The sequence below is a fragment of the Trachypithecus francoisi genome, unplaced genomic scaffold (genome assembly GCF_009764315.1).
Source record: "Trachypithecus francoisi isolate TF-2019V2 unplaced genomic scaffold, Tfra_2.0 Lachesis_group16, whole genome shotgun sequence".
Classification (NCBI taxonomy): domain Eukaryota; kingdom Metazoa; phylum Chordata; class Mammalia; order Primates; family Cercopithecidae; genus Trachypithecus; species Trachypithecus francoisi.
This window is the reverse complement of record NW_022681461.1, coordinates 4908219-4929298: the sequence shown is the minus strand read 5'-3', so window position 1 is coordinate 4929298 and position 21080 is coordinate 4908219. Positions and strand designations below refer to the sequence as shown.

Genomic DNA, 21080 nt, shown 5'->3' with positions numbered 1-21080 from the left:
CACCAAACAGGAATGAGTACAGTAAAGCAAATTTAGATTTAAAATAAAGAATGAGGCTGGGTACAGTGGCTCACGCCTGTAATCCCAGCACTTTGGGAGGCTGAGGCGGGCGGGTCATTTGAGGTCTGGAGTTTGAAACCAGTCTGGCTAACATGGTGAAACCCCATCTCTACTAAAAATACAAAAAAAGCAGCCAGGCATGGTGGCAGGTGCCTGTAATTCCAGCTACTTGGGAGGCTGAGGCAGGTGAATTGCTTGAACCCAGGAGGCAGAGGTTGCAGTGAACCAAGATTGCACCGCCGCACTCTGCCTGGGAGAGAGAGGAAGACTCCGTCTCAAAAAAAAAAAAGAACGAATAGCATAGGTCTAGAATAGCCTGGTGGCTGTAGGTAAATCTGAAAAGGTGAAAGAAAAAATAAACAATCAACCTGGTGTGGTGGCTCACACCTGTAATCCCAGCACTTTGGGAGGCCGAGGTGGGTGGATCACTTGAAGTCAGGAGTCTGAGACCAGCCTGGCCAACATGGTGAAACCTCATCTCTACTAAAAATACAAAAATTAGCTGGACATGGTGGTGCATGCCTGTGATCCCAGCTACTCAGGAGGCTGAGGCAGGAAAATTGCTTGAACCCGGGAGGCCGAGGTTGCAGTGAGCCGAGATCGCGCCATTGCACTCCAGCCTGGGCAACAGAGTGAGACTCCATTTCTAAATAGATAAATAAATAAAAATAAACAAGCATTAAAATCAGAGCTGTGCAACACAGTAGGGCCAGGCTGCCCTGGAGATGTCTGCTCAGGAAAGGGGGTGGACTCAGGGAAGAGGGTGGACACGTACTTGTCGGGAACATGCAGAGGGATCCAAGTGCCAGAGGCAACTGCGTCAAAGCCTCTGCTCTTTCAACATGGGTGTCCTTTTGCTCCAAGCCTGAAACTTGCTGCTTCATCTGCCACTACTTTTGAAACTTAATATATCAGCCCTCACTAAAGAAGGCCTTAGGTTTACCTAAAATGCAGAGATACATCTAATCGTACCAAGGAATTGGAAGATTAGTATTTGTTTTGGGAAAGGATTCAGGGGATTGGCACAGTAATCCAACATAAGGACTCACACGGAAACATCCCTCACTGTCCCCAACAGCGGACTACGCAAGACGAGGACAGCTTCAGGTTAGCCTGGTCCATTATTAATTCACCTAAAGATCCTGAGCAAAGCTTGTAGTCTCTGTTCTTTAGTTCCCTGTGCTAAAGAGCAACAAAATCCAAAGGCACAACCTAGGGACTCCCTGGGTGTTTGCAGCTTACACTACAGCTGACCAATGCATCCAGCATAGGAACAACAGAAGCAAGGCAGGACTCCACTGCCTACATCATCCCTGACAAGCTGCTGGACCGGGGTAGTGCCCTCAGCCTCTCTCATTTTCACTTTATCTATCTGTCCAAGGGGATGATAATTATCACTTGCTAAGCATAACTTGATGGGTTCCTGCATAACTGATCTTTCCAACAATCCCACAAAGTGAATTCTATTAGTAGTTTCACTTCACACATGTAGACACTGAGCCTCCACCAGGCAGTGGTAGAACTGAGATTCCTGTGCCTTTAACACCCATGCTCTAACTCCTCCCTACATGACACCTATCCTAGCCTCCCTCACACCCCTCCCCCGTTCCAGCCGGCCACATTCCTGCGTGATTGTACCAGACAGCAAAAGGTCAGAGAGATCTGGGCCCTCACACAGACCCACATCCTTCACTCTTGGATTCACCTTTACGAGATCTTACTGCAGTTTCTAAAACTTTCACCCTCATTGAATTCAGGTGAAACCCTTCAAATTCTAAAAGGTTGAGAAGGGACCTGTGGGTAACATCCCCTTACTATTAACAGCACAGCAATTCCGTAGTCTCACGAGGCTGAACTCTTTTGGTGCTGAGACTAACAGCACTGTGGGCACTCTGCTTCTTCCTCCAGTGCTGGCCGGGCCCTCTGTCCCAGCTAAGCCTCCGCCCCACTGCGGCCTGGCAGTCCGGCGGGCATCCAGGCAGGAGGCGGCACCGCGTGAGGCTGAAAGCAGCACCGACGGGGCGGGGAGGGGGCCGTGGAACTGACAGACGGGGAACGGGAATACTGAGGGGACGAGAGACCGGCCAGGAGAAGGATCTGGGGGAATGGGAGACTGACCCAGTAGAGAGGGGATACTGGGTGATGAGGAACCCACGGGGTAGGGGGGAAATCCGGAGACCGGCCGGGGAGGAGGAAGGTACCGGGAGGACGTAGAACCGACCCTGCTGGGGAAACGGATACTGGGGGCGGGGTGATACCGGCAGTCTGAGTGAGGTACCGGACCTGCGCCGCACGTCCGCCGCTCACCTGCGCGTGGGCCACCACCAGGCTCTTATTGCCTTCTCCGTGGTACCCCCATTCATTCTCGTCCATCTTCCCCTCTTCCATGCCCAGGCGCAGCCCTGGCGCCTCGCGGGCTGGGACGCGGGGACGCGAGCTGGGGGCCGCCCGCCTCGCTGGGCACCAGCCGCTGCCGTCGGGGGAGGAGCGCCTGTCAGCTGCCGCCCCCGCTCGACCCTGCCGCGGCTACTAGCAAGCTGCGGCCGCCGGAAGCCACGCCCCCTGCGCCTGCCATGACGGAGTCGGGCAACTTCCGGGTTCGTGACCACTTTCCTTACATTGATCGCGACGGTGGATGGGCCGGCGGCCATTTTAGGTACTGGTAGAGTGACTCATTTCCGGAACGCGGTCTTGGGAACCGGAAGAGAAGCTTCCGGCCTCGGCGCCGGATGTGTAGCTGGCGGGAGGAGCCGGCGGCTTTTCGGCGCCCGGTAGTGACCGTCTCTGCCCGGGTGGCCGGGTTGTCTGGGTCTCGGGACCGCTTAGTCGCGGGACCCCAGCAAAGCTCTTGGCGTCTCTGAGCTTTTCTTCTGTAGAATAGGGTGTTAACTCATCGTACATGTCATGGGGATACCCAACGCAGTCATTTCGATGGTCCTGTGAGGTAGAAAACATTGTCCAACATTCCACGCGAGGAAACGTGGCTTGGCGACACAACTGGACTCCCCAGCCCTGCTTTTGCCCGAAAACTTCAAGGGACGCAGTTGGAGCGCGAGGCTCCTGCTTGGGGGTGAGGCAGAGGACCGACGACCTTCCTGCTCGTAAATTAACTGATGTGGCGGCAAGAATGGCACGCTTCATAGAGCTACTGCATTTCCCAAACTCTTAGTCTCAGGACCATTTTATACTCATAAACATGAAGGCCCCAAGCTTTTGCTTATGGGGATTACAGCTATCAGTGTTACCACATTGTAAGTTAAAATGCTTTAAAGTTTGTTGTTTCGTTTAAAAGTAAACAGCCGGGCGCAGTGGCTCACGCCTGTAATCCCAGCACGTTGGGAGGCCGAGGCGGGCGGATCACCTGAGGTCAGGAGTTCGAGACCAGCCTGGCCAACATGGTGAAACCCTGCCTCTACTAAAAATACAAAAAATAGCCGGGTGTGTTGGCGCACGCCAGTAATCCTAGCTACTCCGGAGGCTGAGGCAAGAGAATCACTTGAACCCAGGAAGCAGAGGTTGCGGTAAGCCAAGGTCGCATCACTGCACTCCAGCCTGGGCAACAGAGTGAGACTCCGTCTCAAAAAAAAAAAAGTAAACATTACATTCCCCGCCCACCACCAAAATAAAGGAGTGGTACTGTTTTACACTTTTGCAAATCTTTTTAAAATCTAATAGGTTGTCACATATGCTTCGGCATTCGGTCTGCTGCAATATATTGCATTGGTTGACATATACATTGTAAAGAACATCTACAGTTATGTAGTTCAAAAAGAGAGGATCTGCAGACCCAACTTTGAGAACGGCTGGGCACCTTGCCAGGCCTTGGGAATTGTAGTGAAATCAGGCCAGTGACTCAGGAAAATGAGCTGAAGGCTTTGAGCATCTCTTTCCTCCATTTTAGGCTTCAAAAGGGAGGCTGGGGCTGGGCATGGTGACTCACGCCTGTAATCCCAGCATTCTGGGAGGCTGAGGTGGCTGAATCGCTTGAGCTTAGGAATTCCAAACCAGCCTGGGCCACGTGGCGAAACCCCATCTCTACAAAAAATTAGCTGGGTGTGGTATCTGTGCCTGTAGCCCCAGCTACTTGCAGGGCTGAGGCAGGAGGATCGCTTGCGCGGGAGAGGTTGAGGCTGCAGTGAGCCGTGATGAAGCCACTGCACTCTAGCCTGAGTAACAAAGCGAGATCCTGTCTCAAAAAAAAAAAGTGGGGTAGGCCCAGCGCGGTGGCTCACGCCTGTAATCCCAGCACTTTGGGAGGCCAAGGCGGGCGGATCACGAGGTCAGGAGTTTGAAACCAGCCTGGCCAATATGGTGAAACCCCATCTCTACTAAAAATACAAAAAGCTGGGTGTGGTGGTGCACGCCTGTAGTCCCACCTATTCGGGAGGCTGAGACAGAAGAATCGCTTGAACCCGGAAGGTGGAGGTTGCAGTGAGCCCAGATTGTGCCACTGCACTCCAGCCAGGGCAACAGAGTGAGACTCCGTCTCAAAAAGAAAAAAGGAGGGGGTTGGCGGGGGGAAGCTGGGTGGGAGATTGCTCAGGCCCCTCCACAGGGATGTTGAGAAATGGGGGCAGAAACAGCCACTCCTGGAGGTAAGTAATCCCCGAGAGGGAGGACCTTAGGACTCACAAAATTCAGTCCTTCCCACGCCCCCACAAGGCCAGGGGAGCTTAAACATGACTGCAATTGAGTTTCTCAGCACCCTGCAAAAGGAGAGTTGGGGTGAGATTAAATAATATATTAAGCATTAAAATATTTCCTTGAAACCTCTAAGGTGCTGGCAGTGTTCTGTATCTCGATTCCACCCCCCCCCCATGGAGGTGTATTATATCCCTGATACTTTAAAATTGACATTATATGGTTATAAAAAGCAGATTCATGCTGGGGACGGTGGCTCACAACTGTAATCGCAACACTTTGGGAGGCCTAGGTGAGGGGATCACTTTGAGTTCAGGAGTCCAAGACCAGCCTGGCCAACATGGTGAAACCCATCTCTACAAAAAATTAGCTGGGTGTGGTATCTGTGCCTGTAGCCCCAGCTACTTGCAGGGCTGAGGCAGGAGGATCGCTTGCGCGGGAGAGGTTGAGGCTGCAGTGAGCCGTGATGAAGCCACTGCACTCTAGCCTGAGTAACAAAGCGAGATCCTGTCTCAAAAAAAAAAAGTGGGGTAGGCCCAGCGCGGTGGCTCACGCCTGTAATCCCAGCACTTTGGGAGGCCAAGGCGGGCGGATCACGAGGTCAGGAGTTTGAAACCAGCCTGGCCAATATGGTGAAACCCCATCTCTACTAAAAATACAAAAAGCTGGGTGTGGTGGTGCACGCCTGTAGTCCCACCTATTCGGGAGGCTGAGACAGAAGAATCGCTTGAACCCGGAAGGTGGAGGTTGCAGTGAGCCCAGATTGTGCCACTGCACTCCAGCCAGGGCAACAGAGTGAGACTCCGTCTCAAAAAGAAAAAAGGAGGGGGTTGGCGGGGGGAAGCTGGGTGGGAGATTGCTCAGGCCCCTCCACAGGGATGGTTGAGAAATGGGGGCAGAAACAGCCACTCCTGGAGGTAAGTAATCCCCGAGAGGGAGGACCTTAGGACTCACAAAATTCAGTCCTTCCCACGCCCCCACAAGGCCAGGGGAGCTTAAACATGACTGCAATTGAGTTTCTCAGCACCCTGCAAAAGGAGAGTTGGGGTGAGATTAAATAATATATTAAGCATTAAAATATTTCCTTGAAACCTCTAAGGTGCTGGCAGTGTTCTGTATCTCGATTCCACCCCCCCCCCATGGAGGTGTATTATATCCCTGATACTTTAAAATTGACATTATATGGTTATAAAAAGCAGATTCATGCTGGGGACGGTGGCTCACAACTGTAATCGCAACACTTTGGGAGGCCTAGGTGAGGGGATCACTTTGAGTTCAGGAGTCCAAGACCAGCCTGGCCAACATGGTGAAACCCATCTCTACAAAAAATAACAAAAATTTATCAGGGCATGGTGGTACACACCTGTAGTTGCGGTTGCTCGAGAGACGGAGGTTGGAGGATCGTTTGAGCCCAGAAAGTGGAGGTTGCAGTGAGCTGAGAGCACATCACTGCACTCCAGCCTGGTTGACAGAGCCAGACCCTTCTCAAAAAAAGGTTTTTTAAAATCCAAATTTGGTTTTATCATTCTTTTTAAATTCACAGGCAACAGCACCTGGGCAGACCATGCCATTTCCCCTCCTCAACTCGGGTGCTTTGAAAGAAATATGGGGGGCCAGGTGTGATGGCTGCCGCCTGTAATCCCAGCACTTTGGGAGACCAAGGTGGCTGGATCACCTGAGGCCAGGAATTCAAGACCTGGCCAACATGGTGAAACCCTGTCTCTACTAAAAATACAAAAATTAGTTGGGTGTGGTGGTGTGTGCCTGTAATCCCAGCTACTCGGGAGGCTGAAGCAGGAGAATCGCATCAATCTGGGAGGTGGGGCTGCAGTGAGCTGAGATCCTGCCACTGCACTCCAACCTGGGTGACAGCAAGACTCCGTCTCAAAAAAAAAAAAAACCAATATGGGGATGAACAGTGGGAATGCAGAGAGGGTTCCCATCTGAGGAGGCTGAAGAAAAGGCTGGAAAAGAACCATGAGAAACACATGTCTGTGGTTTAAGCCACACAGCCTATGGTATTTTGTCATGGCAGTCTGAGCCAAGAGAGGGAGCAATTTAATTAGATGAGTTATGCTCTTCCATCTAGGTCTGATGTAGACTGCCAGAACTGTCAGTGCTTTCTCCTTTTGTGTTAAAAAGGAAAGATAGAGGAAGGGAGGGAAGAAGAAAGGATGGAGAAGAGAACAGAAAAGTAAAATGAAAATGTCTTCCAACCATATTGAAAGGCTATCCAGGGCTAGGCACAGTGGCTCTCGCCTATAATCCCAACACTTTGGGAGGCCCAGGTGAGTGGATCACTTGAAGTCAGGAGTTTGAGACCAGCCTAGCCAACATGGCGAAACTCCAACTCTACTAAAAATACAAAAACTAACCAGGCATGGTGGCAGTCGCCTGTAATCCCAGCTACTCGGGAGGCTGAGGCAGGAGAATTGCTTGAACCCAGGAGGCGGAGGTTGCAGTGAGCCAAGATCGCACTACTGCACTCCAGCCTGGGTGATAGCAAGACTCCGTCTCAAAAACAAAAACAAACAAATAATGAAGTGTCTCATACATCAGTGTGGTGAAACAGTCTTAGGCAGTGTTTGCCATGGGTGATGGGGAGGGGACAGACAGCACACGTATGCACTGCTGGTGAGGGTGGGGAAGCATTGCAATGTTCAAGTTCAGTTTGGCCATATTATTAAAATTAATGACGCTAATCTCACTTGACTCATCTCCACAGCTAGAAATTTAATCCTATGGAACTCTCCCTTAAATACTCAGAGATATGTACAGGGTGCTCATACAGACAGGAGTGATGACAGGACTTGGTTTTTAGCTCGGGACACTTCAGGATGGCCTCCGCAACCCATGTTCTAACAAGTTCCCAGATAAGTCTCAGAATCACTGAATGGTGACATACTCAGAAAAACCATACAGCTAGTAAAAATATACATTAGGCCTGTTTTGTACTGACCTGAAAGATGTTCAAGGCCTATAGTTAAGTAACACAAATGTGTGAGAGTGTATATAAATGAAACAAAAAAGGAAAAGAGATTATTAGTCCCTCTGGAAAGAGGGAACTGGGAAGAACTGGGGGAGGAAATTCAAATTCACTTTCCTCTTTTTTTTTTTTTTTGAGTCAGAGTCTCACACTGTTGCCTGGGCTGAAGTGCAGTGGCTCAATCTCAGCTCACTGCAACCTCTGCCTCCCAGGTTCACGCCATTCTCCTGCCTCAGCCTCCCAAGTAGCTGGGATTACAGGCATGTGCCGCCACGCCCGGCTAATTTTTTGTATTTTTAGTAGAGACGGGGTTTCACTATGTTGGCCAGGCTGGTCTCAAACTCCTGACTTCATGATCTGCCCACCTCAGCCTCCCAAAGTGTTGGGATTACAGACGTGAGCCACCGCGCCAGGCCAACTTTCCTCTTACATTTATATATTGTTGACTCTTTCACAGAGAATATATTCATGTACCACTTCTCTAGAATTTCACAAAATGAATAAATCCTCACACATTTCTTAAATAAGGTAGATCTGGGTCTGTGTTTTGATATGCAAGATGGCCATGATACATTGTTAAACACAGGAACAAATGTTTGTGTTTGAATAGAAAAGAAAACAAGGAATATGTGTCTTATTGTTAACTGAGATTTTCTTTGGCGATGTGCACTGATGATGCTACATGATTCTGTAACATTTGAATTTTGCATAAAAGATGTGACTTACCTCTCTAATTAGAAACAAGAAGGGAGCCCGGATGCAGCACTCAGGATGCCCAGCCAGATGGAACTGGGGCATATTTCCTGAGGGCGGACTCATATATTTGGGTCACCTGAACCTGCCATGGGATAAGACCCTGCTGTCCTGAGGCAACCCCACCGATTCTGAGAGGTCCTCCCAGTGTGGTGAGTCAGAGGCCTCAGCACACGCCTCCTTCCCACGCAGGAATACAAAGATGGGCATGCTGTTACGTGGATCAGCAGTCACTTTCCTGGGGTCTTGTTAGAGTGTCAGCTCTCCGTTCTCTGCCTTAGTACATTTTGTGCTGCTGTGACAGAATGCCACGGATTGGCGAATTTATAATGTCCAGAAACTAACTGCTCACAATTCTGGAAGCCGGGAAATCCAATATCAAGATGTCAGCATCTGGCAAGGGCCTTGCTGTGTCATCACATGGGAGGCATCCCATGGCAGAAGGGTAAAGAGAGAGTAAGAAAGGACAGAACTTGCACTTTGATTTTTTTATATCTTTTTTTTTTTTTTGGTAGTACAGAGGTCTTTTGTTTTTGTGGTACCTATTATGCCATAAATGCAGAAGGAATGGGTACCAGCACCTCAGGCTCCTTCCCACTGGCTCTCGCAAAGTGTGCTTCTGTGGGAGGAGCCGGCTGGCACTTCAGCTGAACCCAAGTACCTTTCTCTTTGAATTCCTCCTTCTTCTGATCATTTTCCTTCACTCTCTTGGCTATCTTGGCTCTTAGAGAGCCTAATGTGCTCAATACGCACATTAATTGTCTTGGCAAGAATCTTGCCCTTGTTTACAACAATGCCAACAGCATGCTGAGTAACACTGTAGACTGCTCCAGTTTTGCCACGGTAACATTTGTGAGCATTCCTTTTTGAACAGTACCTATTCTTTTGATGTCTACAATATCACCTTTCTTATAGATTTGCATGTATGTGGGCAAAGGAATAACTCCGTTTTCTAAAAGGCTTAGATAACATATACTGGGTCCCTCTTCTCTTCCCTTTGTGCTCATCATTTTGGCAAATTACTGGAAGATGGTGCTTCCAGCCAAAAGGCCAAACTTGTCCATTTGTAATGGCATTGATCCCACCCATGAGGACACAGCCCTTATGACCTAATTACTGTTTTGTTTTGTTTTTTTTTTCTGAGATGGAGTCTTGTTCTGTCGCCCAGGCTGGAATGCAGAGGCACAATCTCGGCTCACTGCAACCTCTGCCCTGCGGGTCCAAGTGATTCTCCTGCCTCAGCCTTCCGAGTAGCTGGGACTACAGGCAAGTGCCATCACACCCGGCTGATTTTTGTATTTTTAATAGAGACGGGGTTTCACCATGTTGGCCAGGCTGGTCTCAAACTTCTGGGGTCCAGTGATCTGCCCACCTCAACCTCCCAAAGTGCTGGGATTACAGGCATGAACCACCGCACCCAGCCCCTAATTACCTTTTAAACATCCCACCTCTTAATTCTGTTACGAGGGCAGATAAATTTCAACACGAGTTTTAGAGGGGCCGGGCGCGGTGGCTCAAGCCTGTAATCCCAGCACTTTGGGCGGCCGAGACGGGCGGATCACGAGGTCAGGAGATCGAGACCATCCTGGCGAACACGGTGAAACCCCGTCTCTACTAAAAAAAAAATACAGAAAACTAGCCGGGCGAGGTGGCGGGTGCCTGTGGTCCCAGCTACTCGGGAGGCTGAGGCAGGAGAATGGCGAGAACCCGGGAGGTGGAGATTGCAGTGAGCTGAGATCCGGCCACTGCACTCCAGCCTGGGCGACAAAGCGAGACTCCGTCTCAAAAAAAAAAAAAAGGCCGGGCGCGGTGGCTCAAGCCTGTAATCCCAGCACTTTGGGAGGCCGAGACGGGCGGATCACGAAGTCAGGAGATCGAGACCATCCTGGCTAACACGGTGAAACCCCGTCTCTACTAAAAAATACAAAAAAACTAGCCGGGCGAGGTGGCGGGCGCCTGTAGTCCCAGCTACTCGGGAGGCTGAGGCAGGAGAATGGCGTAAACCGGGAGGCGGAGCTTGCAGTGAGCTGAGATCCGGCCACTGCACTCCAGCCCGGGCTGCAGCGAGACTCTGTCTCAAAAAAAAAAAAAAAAAAAGAAGCAAGATGGAGTTTTAGAGGGGACAATCGCAGCACCTACCCTCCATCTACCTCTCTCTTACACTCCAGGAAAATGCTCTCCAGGGTGACAGTCCAATGTTAGAGTTCAATTTGGCCGTATTATTAAAATTAATGCAGCTCATCTCAGTTGACTCATCATGTCCACAGCCAGAAATTTAATCCAGTGAAAGTCAGTGCTGCAGCATAATCGGGAACGCTCCAACTCCACCCCAATGAGGGCATCCCATAGCATTAGCATCATCTTTGACTTAGACAAGACAGAAAAAAAAGTAGTCCATCAGAGAAAAGACGGACACCTTTGTCTATATTTAAAATTTAAACCTCAGACAGGCCCAGTGGCTCATGCCCATAATCCCAGCACTTTGTGAGGCTGAGTTAAGAGGATCACTTTAGGCCAGGAGTTCAAGACCAGCCTGGGCAACACAGCGAGACCCTATCGCTACAAAAAAAAATTTTTTTTTTTTTTAATTAACTAGGCATGATGGCACACCCGTAGTCGCAACTACTGAGGAGGCTAAGACAGGAGGATCACTGGAGCCCAGGAGTTCAAGGATACAGTAATCTGTGATTGCACTACTGCATTCCATCCTGGGCGACAGAGTGAGACCCTGTCACAAAAAAAAGGTAAAAGCTCAAGGTAGCAGAACAGTCAAATTCACAGAGACAGGAAGCAGAATGATGGCTGCCAGAGGCTGGGGGAGGGAGGAATGGGGAGCCAGCTTTTAATGGATTCAGAGTTTCGGTTTTACAAGATGAGGAAAGTTCTAGAGATTAATGGTGGTGATAGTCGCACAGTATTATGAATGTACTTAATGCCACCAAACTGTATACTTAAAAGTGGTTAAGGCCAGGCATGGTGGCTCACACCTATAATCCCAGCACTTTGGCAGGCAGATCACCTGAGGCCAGGAGTTCGAGACCAGCCTGGTCACCATGGCGAAACCCCGTCTCTACTAAAAATACAAAAATTATCTGGGCATGGTGGCAGGCGCCTGTAATCCCAGCTACTCGGGAGGCTGAGGCAGGAGAATCGCTTGAACCTGGGAGACGGAGGCCACAGTGAGCCGAGATCGCACCATTGCACTCCAGCCTGGGCAACAGGAGCGAAACTCCGTCTCAAAAAAAAAAAAGTGGTTAAAATGGTAAATTTTATGTTATGAATATTTTATTGCAATAAAAAATTAAAATCTGTGCACAACAGAATCTACATAACCACAATCTACATAATTGTCAAAAAAAGATAGCAAGTAGATACCTAAATTATCCATCAAAGATAGAGTATGCAGTCATTGAGAAGAATAGAGTGATCTTCAAGATACAGCAAGTGAAAAAGAAAGCTAGGACACTATGAATATTGTTACCATTTGTATGAAAATATACAGCATACACACATATTTTGACAGGCATGCATAGAATATCTCTGGAAAGATACATAAAAAATTGGTAACAGTTACATACCAGGAGTAGAATGGGTGGTGGCAAAAAAAAAAAAAAAACAGCTCACTGTACTCTATAACCTTTTTTCCTTTTTGAATTTTATACGCACATGTGTACATATTTTACCTATTAAAAATAAATATAAGAGGACTCCTGGTTTCCAGTCCAGCCTCAAAAATTAGCAAGTGACAGAGAAGCGTGAGGAGGGAGTGTTAAGGAGGTAGGGCACTATCTCAAGACAAAGGCTGGCAGCATCTGTTCCGGGCAGGACTTTGAAGGTCAGAGACGGACACCATGCTTGTGGGGACAGAGCAGTCCCGCAGGCTGGGGTGCGGTATTAGGCCTGGAGAGAGCCCTTGGGCCTTGTGACCTATTTCCCTGGCTTGGCTAGGATGGAGGAGAGAAGGGCCCCAGCCATCCCCTACTGTGCCCAGCAGGACACCCTTCTCTTCCTGTTTCCTGGGCAGAGAGCCTCTGCAGGCAGGCAACTCTGTAGCTGAGAGAAGGATAGAGAAACATTATAGCAAGCCTGGAGTTCATCAGGCTTGAAACTGGCCACAGGGCACCACTGATGAGGCTGGAGTGGGATCCACGGAAGCAGTGAGGATGTGCTTCCACCGCAGGTTTCAGAGAGTAACAGGCAGAGGCTACGTAGAACACAGGACCACAGACCTTGGGTGCGGACGGGGGGCTGCAGGAAGGGATAGTACAGAGTGAAGCTCTGAAGGGTTGGAAGAGAGGAGACCAAGAGAGGCCACACAGAGACACCAGAGAACTTGCATGGGCACCCCACTAAAGAAGTAGGCACAGGCCAGCCGCCTGCTGGGGTGGAAGACGGAGGAGTCCTTGGGAACCTTCCAGAGGACTGATGGGAACAGTGACGGCAGGTCCCAGGCAGACAGAAACTTCTTGAGTCACAGGGTTATGCAAGTGCTGTAGGCAGCAGTGATAAAGAGCTGGATTATGGCGTAGGCAGGCTTGGCCAGCAGGACTCATGACCCTCTCTGTGCCCGAGAGAGACTGTACAGGAATGTGTCACCATCCATGCATACGAAGCCAATGCCTGCACCCCAAGGCCTCCGGCACCCTGGTGTGGTTTCCAGGCACTGGGTGGGTTGCAGGGGGACCTGCCGGGAAAGGGCTGGGAGACACCCAGGGGTGGAGAATGGGGCAAGGGCCAGCCCACACCAGGTGCCAAAAACTACGGGATGCTTCCGGGGTGGGGACCACGGGGGCCCACGAGCAAGCAGGCTGTAGGGAACTAAAACCCCCTTGGGGCCCCACTTGGCTCCAGGAAGATGCTCCTGCTTGCAGGACCAAGGAGAAACAGAGTCCCCCAGGGAGGGAAGTCAGAGGAGGTGACAGGCAGGGCTGGGCAGAGGGAAGGAAGGGGGTGCCTGGCTTAGGGCTGTTCTCTGGGGAGGCCTCTCTGCCCAGGGCATCCTCCATGAAGATGTCTGGGACCCAGCCCCTTGCTGAGCCTTGCTTCTCTTCCCTCTTGCAAGTTCCCACAAGTATGTCTTTCCCCAGCCCAGCGGACAACCCCAGTGAGTTCTGTCCTTGGCCTCTTGCAAGGGGACCCACCTCAAGTTAGCACTGTACAGACCCAGCTACGCTGCTTACAATCAGCCCCAACATGCAGAAATGACTCTCAGCCCTCAGGAATGTCAACCTGCTTCACCACATCCACAGCCAGTGAATTGTATTATCAAAATAATTAGAAAACAGCTAAAACTACCAGGCTACAGAGTCCCTGGATTTGCTGGTCAAAGGCTTGGTTCTATAGCTCTCTGATGAGAAAAAAATGTTCCAAGTATAAACACTTGACAATAACCACTGCTGGAGAGGCCATGAGATAACAAACATCCTTCTCGTACACTGTAGAGTGTAGTCTTACCTAGTGCAATCCTTCCAGGGACAGTTTGGCAATATCAATTAAAATAAAAAATGTGCAAACACCCTTTCATAGAAATTTATCCTAGATACGCCTTCGTATCAAGATAAATGCAGCTCTTTCCTGTACGCCAGGGTTTCTCAATCTCCACACTACTGACATTTGGACCAAAGAATTCTGAGTTGTGGAAGGCATTGTTCTTGGCATTGTAGGATGCTGTGATGGTGAATTTCATGTGTTAACCTGACTGGGTGTGTCTGTGAGGGTGTTTGTGGAGGAGATTAACATTTGAATTGGCAGGCTGGATGTTTTAGTCCATGTGGGCTGCTATAATAAAATACTAGACTGAGTGGTTTATCAACTACAGAAATGTGTTTTCATAGTCCTGGAGGCTGGAGAGTCCAAGATCAAGGAGCTGGTGGATTTGGCATGCAGAGAGGGCCCCTTCCTCAATAGAGAGCACCTTCTCACTGTGTCCCCACGTGGTGGAAGGGGCAGGTGGTGGGGGAAAGGGGGCTCTCTGAGGCCTCCTTTATTAGGGCACTGATCCCATTCCCAATGCTCCTCCCCCACGACCCAGTTGTCTCCCTAATACCTCCGTCTCCTAATATCATCACCTTGGGGTTGGCTTCAACATTGAATTTTGGGGGAACACAGACATTCAGACCACAGCGCTGAGTGAAGCCGACAGTCCTCTGCAAGGCAGACAGGCCTCATCTCTCAGTTCAAAGGCCTGAATGGAACATAAATGGTGTTCCTCCCCTAAGTAAGAGGAAACTCCTCCTCCCTGAGGCCTTCAGACTGGGACATCAGCTTTTTCCTGTCTTTGGACTCAAACTGAAACATCTCCTCCTCCTAGGCCTCGAGCCTGCCAGCCTCTGGCCTGGAACACACATCAGTGTCCCTGGGTCTCGTCTGCAGATCTTGGGACTCACCAGCCTCCACGGTTGCTTGAGCCAAGTCCTTACAATAGATCTCTTTCTCTGTATATATCCGTAGTACCGGTTCTGTTTCTCTGGACAACCCCAAATAACACAGATGGTGAGCAGCATTCCTGGTATTCACTCACTAGATGCCAATAGCCACCCCCAGCCCCCAGTTGTAACAACCAGAAGTGTCTCCAAACTGTCCTAGATGGACTTGGGGGAAATTTTCCTGGGTGAGACCTACCACTGTACACATGTTCCCAGAAAGGACAATAAACTCCCTTGTCCAGGGCCTGCGTAGGGAGATCCTCCATCTTACCCTGAGTGAGGAAGATGGGGAGCTCCAAAGGACGTGGGGGCCAGATGGACAGAAGGCAGACGAGAAGTGACACAGAGAAAAGGCCGGGCCGGGCACAGTGGCTCACGCCTGTAATCTCAGCACTTTGGGAGGCTGAGGGGGGCAGATCACGACGTCAGGAGATCGAGACCATCCTGGCTAATCCGGTGAAACCCCATCTCTACTAAAAATACAAAAAAGTAGCCGGGCGAGGTGGCGGGCGCCTGTAGTCCCAGCTGCTCGTGAGGCTGAGGCAGAAGAATGGCGTAAACCCGGGAGGCGGAGCTTGCAGTGAGCTGAGATCCGGCCACTGCACTCCAGCCTGGGCGACAGAGCGGGACTCCATGTCAAAAAGAAAAGAAAAGAAAAAGAAAAGGCCAGCCACAGCACAGCATGACTAGGACACTTCTGACACCCAGAGTTGTGGGGCTAAAGCCATATCCACTGAACCTACAGAGAGCTATGCCAAGGCAGCTGTAAAAAGCACCCACTGTAGAACTTCCTATGAGCAAAACTGGAAACCACCTCTGTGGCTGTCAGCAGGGACTGACTGGTCACCCTGCAGTGCAAGTGTGTGTCGGGGGGACACTGCAGCCATTCATAGAAAAGAGGGAGACCCTCCACAGCAGTGAGCAAAACCTCTAGGTGCAAGACAACATGTAAAGTATGGTTCCTTCTGGGCCAGGAGCGGTGGTTCACGCCTGTAATCCCCACACTTTGGGAGGCCGAAGTGGGTGGATGACTTGAGGTCCGGAGTTTGAGATCAGCCTGGCCAACATGGTGAAATCACATCTCTACTAAAAATACAAAATTTAGCTGGGCGTGGTGGTGCTCGCCTGTAATCCCAGTTACTCGGGAGGCTGAGGCAGGAAAATCACTTGAACCTAGGAGGCAGAGGTTGCAGTGAGCTGGGATTGCACCACTGCACTCCAGCCTGGGTGACAGAGTGAGACTCTGTCTCAAAAAACAATAAATAAATAAATAAATAAATAAAAGTTGGTGCCTTCTGGTTGCATTTTTAGGAAAGGATGTGTAGAAAAAATATTGCAAAGTTAACACAAGAAACTGTCGACACAAGCTTTTTTCAGGGAGGAGATGGACAATGTATTGTAACATATTTAACCATTCTCTTGCATTCCTTTTTCACTTTTTGAGGTTAAGGATGTGATCTTAGCAGTGGCATTATGCACTATTTCTTTCTTATGCTTTTCTGTGCTAAAATCCAACAAACAAAACTTATAATTCCAGTTTTTTTTAAATTATTTTTTTAAGACAGAATCTTGATCTGTCACCCAGGCTGGAGTGCAGTGGCATGATCTCAGCTCACTGCAACCTCTGCCTTCTGGGTTCAAATGATTCTGCTGCCTCAGCCTCCTGAGTAGCTGGGATTACAGGTGCCCAGCACCTCACCCAGCTACTTTTTTTTTTTTTTTTAATTTTTAGTAGAGATGAGGTTTTACCATGTTAGCCAGGCTGGTCTCAAACTCCTGGCCTCAAGTGATGCACCCACCGTGGCCTCCCAAAGTGCTGGGATTACAGACATGAGGCACCATGCCTGGCCTAGCAAGCTGACTTTATACAGTGATGCAAAGGATAAGGCACAGGAGACACACTTGAAGAACAAACCTGGAGACATGCACAGCCTGATTTCAAAACTAACCACAAAACTTCAGTAATTAAGATAGTATCGTTTTGGAGCCGGGTGGGGCCGGGTGTGGTGACTTATGCCTATAATTCCAGTGCTTTGAGAGTCTGAGGCAGGAGGGTCACTTGAGCTCAAGAGTTCAAGACCAGCCTGAGCAACACAGTGAGACCCTATCTCAAAATTAAAAAGTCAGTCAGGCTGTGGTCCCAGCTACTCAGGAGGCAGAGGTGTGAGGATCACTTGAGCCCAAGAGTTAGAGACTGCAGTGAGCTATGATCATGCCACTGCACTCCAGTCTGGGTGACAGAGCAAGACCCTGCCTCAAAAAAAAAAAAAAAAAAAATTCTTTTCAACAAAACATACCATTAAGAAAAGAGGCCAGTCGCTGTGGCTCACGCCTGTAATCCCAGCACTTTGGGAGGCCGAGGCGGGCGGATCACAGGTCAGGAGATAGAGATTAGCCTGGCTAATATGGTGAAACCCTGTCTCTACTAAAAATACAAAAATTAGCCGGGCATGGTGGCGGGCGCCTGTAGTCCCAGCTACTCAGGAGGCTGAGGCAGGAGAATAGCTTGAACCTGGCAGGTGGAGGTTACAGTGAGCCGAGATGGTGCCACTGCACTCCAGCCTGGGCAACAGAGTGAGACTCCGTCTCAAAAAAAAAAAAAAAAGAAAGAAAAGAAATGAAGGCTGGGTGCGGTGGCTCACACCTGTAAACCCAGCACTTTGGGAGGCCGAGGCAGGCGGATCATGAGGTCAGGAGTTCGAGACAAGCCTGGAGTGAGCCGAGATCACGCCACTGCACTCCAGCCCAGACGACAGAGCAAGACTCTGTCTCAAAAAAAAAAAAAAAAAGAAAAGAAAAAGAAAAGACAAGCTACAGACTGGGAGAAAATACCCTATGTATCTCTCGCACAACAGGAACTCCAATCCAGAGAAAAGCAAACTCTTACAATAATAAGACAAGGAACACACCCACAAATTTTCCCACTGAAGGCAAAAGGCCTGCCACTTCACAACTATAAATTACAAATGTCAGATAGCAATTAAAATGTGCTGCAGCTTCAGTCAGTAGAGAAATGCAAATCCAAACCACAAGAGAGGCTACTACACGCCCACCAGAGGAGCCAAAACTAAGACCAAGGGCCAGGCCCGGTGGCTCACACCTGTCATCCCAGCACTGTGGGAGGCCAAGGTGGGTGGATCACCTGAGGTCAGGCATTTGAGACCAGCCTGGCCAACATGACAAAACCCCATCTCTACTAAAAATACAAAAATTATCAGGGCATGGTGGCACATGCCTGTAATCCCAGCTACTTGGGAGGCTGAAGCAGGAGAACTGCTTGAACCCAGGAAGTTGCAGTGACCCAAGATGGTGCCATTGCACTCCATCCTGGTGACAGAGCAAGGCTCCATTTCAAAAAAAAAAAAAGACCAATGACGCCAATGGCTGGAGAAGATACAAAGCCACCAGAGGCCTCACACAGTGGTGGTGCGAGTGGACGCTGCGCAGCCACGGGTAGAGAATCACTGGGAAGTTTCAGACAAAGCTCAATGTACACTTAACCCACAACTCTGCAGTTCACTTCCACTCCTAGGTATTCACCCAAGGGACATGAAACCCATGTCCCAACAAATATCTATAACTGAATGTTCATAACGTTTTTATTTTTGATAGTCCCCAACCGGAAACTCTCTAAATGTGCATCAGTGGATGAGTGGATAAAGTATGCAAAACACTGCTCTGCAGTCGTGAGGCACAGACTACTGGTGCGTACAACACCCATCAATCTCAGAAACATGGTGAGCAAAAGAAACAGCAAAAGTTTTCCCCAACAGAAGGCAGATCAGTGGTTGCCTGGGACCGGGGGTAGGGACTGACCTCAAAGGGCACCGGTGGGCTTTGTGGACTTAGGGACATGTTCTCTGTCTTTATTGAGGTGCTGGTTACACTTATCAAAAGAGATCAAACTGAACTTACATGGGTGCATTTTCTCATACGTATATCTCAACAAAGTTAATTTAAAAAAAAATCCAGGTCAGCTGGGTGTGGTGGCTCATGCCTGTATAATCCTAGCACTTTGAGAGGCCAAGGCAGGAGGATCACCTGAGGCCAGGAGTTTGAGACCGGCCTAGGCAATATAGCAAGACTAGGGTCTCACTGTCTTGCCCAGGCTGGAGTGCAGTGCCGCGATCTTGGCTTACTGCAGCCTCAGCCTCCTGGGCTCAAGTGATCCTCCCACCTCAGCCTCCCTAGTAGCTGGGACTGCAGGCATGTGCCAGCACACTCGACTAATTTTTGTACCTTTTTGTAGACACAGGGTTTTACTGTGTTGCCCAGGCTGGTCTCGAACTCCTGGGCTCAAGCAATCTGCCCTTCTTGGTCTCCCAAAATGCTGGGATTACAGGCGTGAGCCACTGCACCCAGGCACTTTTTTTTTTTTAATTAGCCAGGTGCAGTGGCATAAGCCTATAGTCCCAGCTACTCGGGAGGCTGAGGTGGGAGGATCACTTGGGCCCAGGAGGTCAAGGCTGCAGTAAGCTATGATGGCACCAATGCACTCCAGCCTGGGCAATAGAGCGAGACTGCATCAAGCAAACAAACAAAACGAAACAAGACAAAACCATGTTGGTCAGTACTTAAAAATCTGAAAAGATTTAAGTACTAATTCTGAAAAAGTGTTAGTTGGGGATGATGTGGAGCAAAGGGGACTTCCCCTCTGGTGGCAGTGGGAAGCGGTACAGCCACTGTGAGAGGACACATCCTCCATGAAGGGGACCTGCTCACTCCTACTCCTGGAGCACCTGCTGCACATGGATGCCCAGGGCCAGAGCATGGTGATTGTGGCAGCCCTGTTTATGATAGCAAAGCCTGGAAATGACCCAGACAATCATTAATAGGGACACACTCAAACAAAGGAATACTATACAGCTGTAAACATGGACAACAGCTTCAGATGCCCACAAGAAACAAACTAACCAATATAATGCTGAATCTAAAAATCAAATTGCAATAGAGTACAGGAAACTGATAACATTCATACAAAGTTCAGGCTGGGCGCGGTGGCTCACGCCTGTAATCCCAGCACTTTGGGAGGCTGAGGTGGGCAGATCGCAAGGTCAAGAGATCGAGACCATCCTGGCTAACACGATGAAACCCCGTCTCTACTAAGAATACAAAAAAAAATTAGCCAGGCGAGGTGGCGGGCGCCTGTAGTCCCAGCTACTGGGGAGGCTGAGGCAGGAGAATGGTGTGAACCCGGGAGGTGGAGGTTGCAGTCAGCCAAGATCGCGCCACTGCACCCCAGCCTGGGAGATAGAGCGAGGCTCCTTCGCAAAAAAATAAATAAATAAATAAATAAAAGAAGTTCAAAACCTGTAAAACTAAACAAAATTGTTTGGGGACTACACACTGGTAGTAGTGAACCCAAATTGAGGAAAGGGGCGAGCACAATGCACACAGGAGAAGCCGGCGGGGGGGGGCTACTCCTTCTTAAGTTGGATGGCAGGTGTGTCCTTCACGATGCCATAGCCCTTATCTGTTACTGTGTATTCATGTTATTAACAAAGGAGGAAGTAGAGGTCTGAGATGACCCCCCCTTTTTTTTTTGAGACAGTCTCACTCTGTCACCCAGGCTGGAGTGCAGTGGTGTGATCTCGGCTCACTGCAACCTCCAACTCCCAGGATCAAGAGATTCTCCTGCCCCAGCCTCCTGAATAGCTGGGATTACAGGTGTCCACCAGCACACCTGGCTAATTTTTGTATTTTTAGTAGAGACAAGGTTTCACCATGTTGACCAGGCTGGTCTCAAACTCCTGACCTCAGGTGATCCACCCGCCTTGGCCTCCCTGAGTGCTGGGATTATAGACGTGCGCCACTGTGCCCGGCCTTCAGATGACCCCTTAAACCCATGATGCTGGCAGTGTGCTGAGCCATGGCACCCACAGGAAGCAGCAGAAGCTTACAGTAGCTCTCTGCACCCCAAGGATGCTTCTCAGGGGTCTGGTTTGCGTCTGGACCTCAGCTGTCTCTTATTACCTTCAGGATGTCTTGAAATGAGCTCAGACGTCCCATTGCAAAATTCATTTTAATTCACTTCATTTCAGCTCCGTTGTAGGAGGCTGCCCTGAAAGCAAACAGCCAATGCCCTCCCAACAAATGCACACACAGATGCACCCCCAAAAGAAGTGGAAAGTGGGAGTTCAGTGTTCATATGAGCTGCAAGTGCCAGCTACCAGATGAAATAACCAGGGGCAACCCACACAGCCACCACAGAAACT

The 21080-nt window shown here is 49.6% G+C and overlaps 1 protein-coding gene across 2 annotated transcripts in view; it reads right to left on the bottom strand.

Annotated features, from left to right (window-relative positions):
• The window catches only part of IPPK (inositol-pentakisphosphate 2-kinase), a 62124-nt gene extending 59397 nt beyond the window's left edge, over positions 1-2727 (bottom strand). For both annotated transcript variants that reach the window (XM_033236775.1, XM_033236776.1), the window contains exon 1: positions 2368-2727. In XM_033236775.1, the coding sequence (XP_033092666.1) occupies positions 2368-2448 (81 nt within the window). In that variant the 5' untranslated portion in view covers positions 2449-2727. The remainder of the gene's footprint in view (positions 1-2367) is intronic.
• Between the last annotated feature and the right edge of the window lie 18353 nt (positions 2728-21080).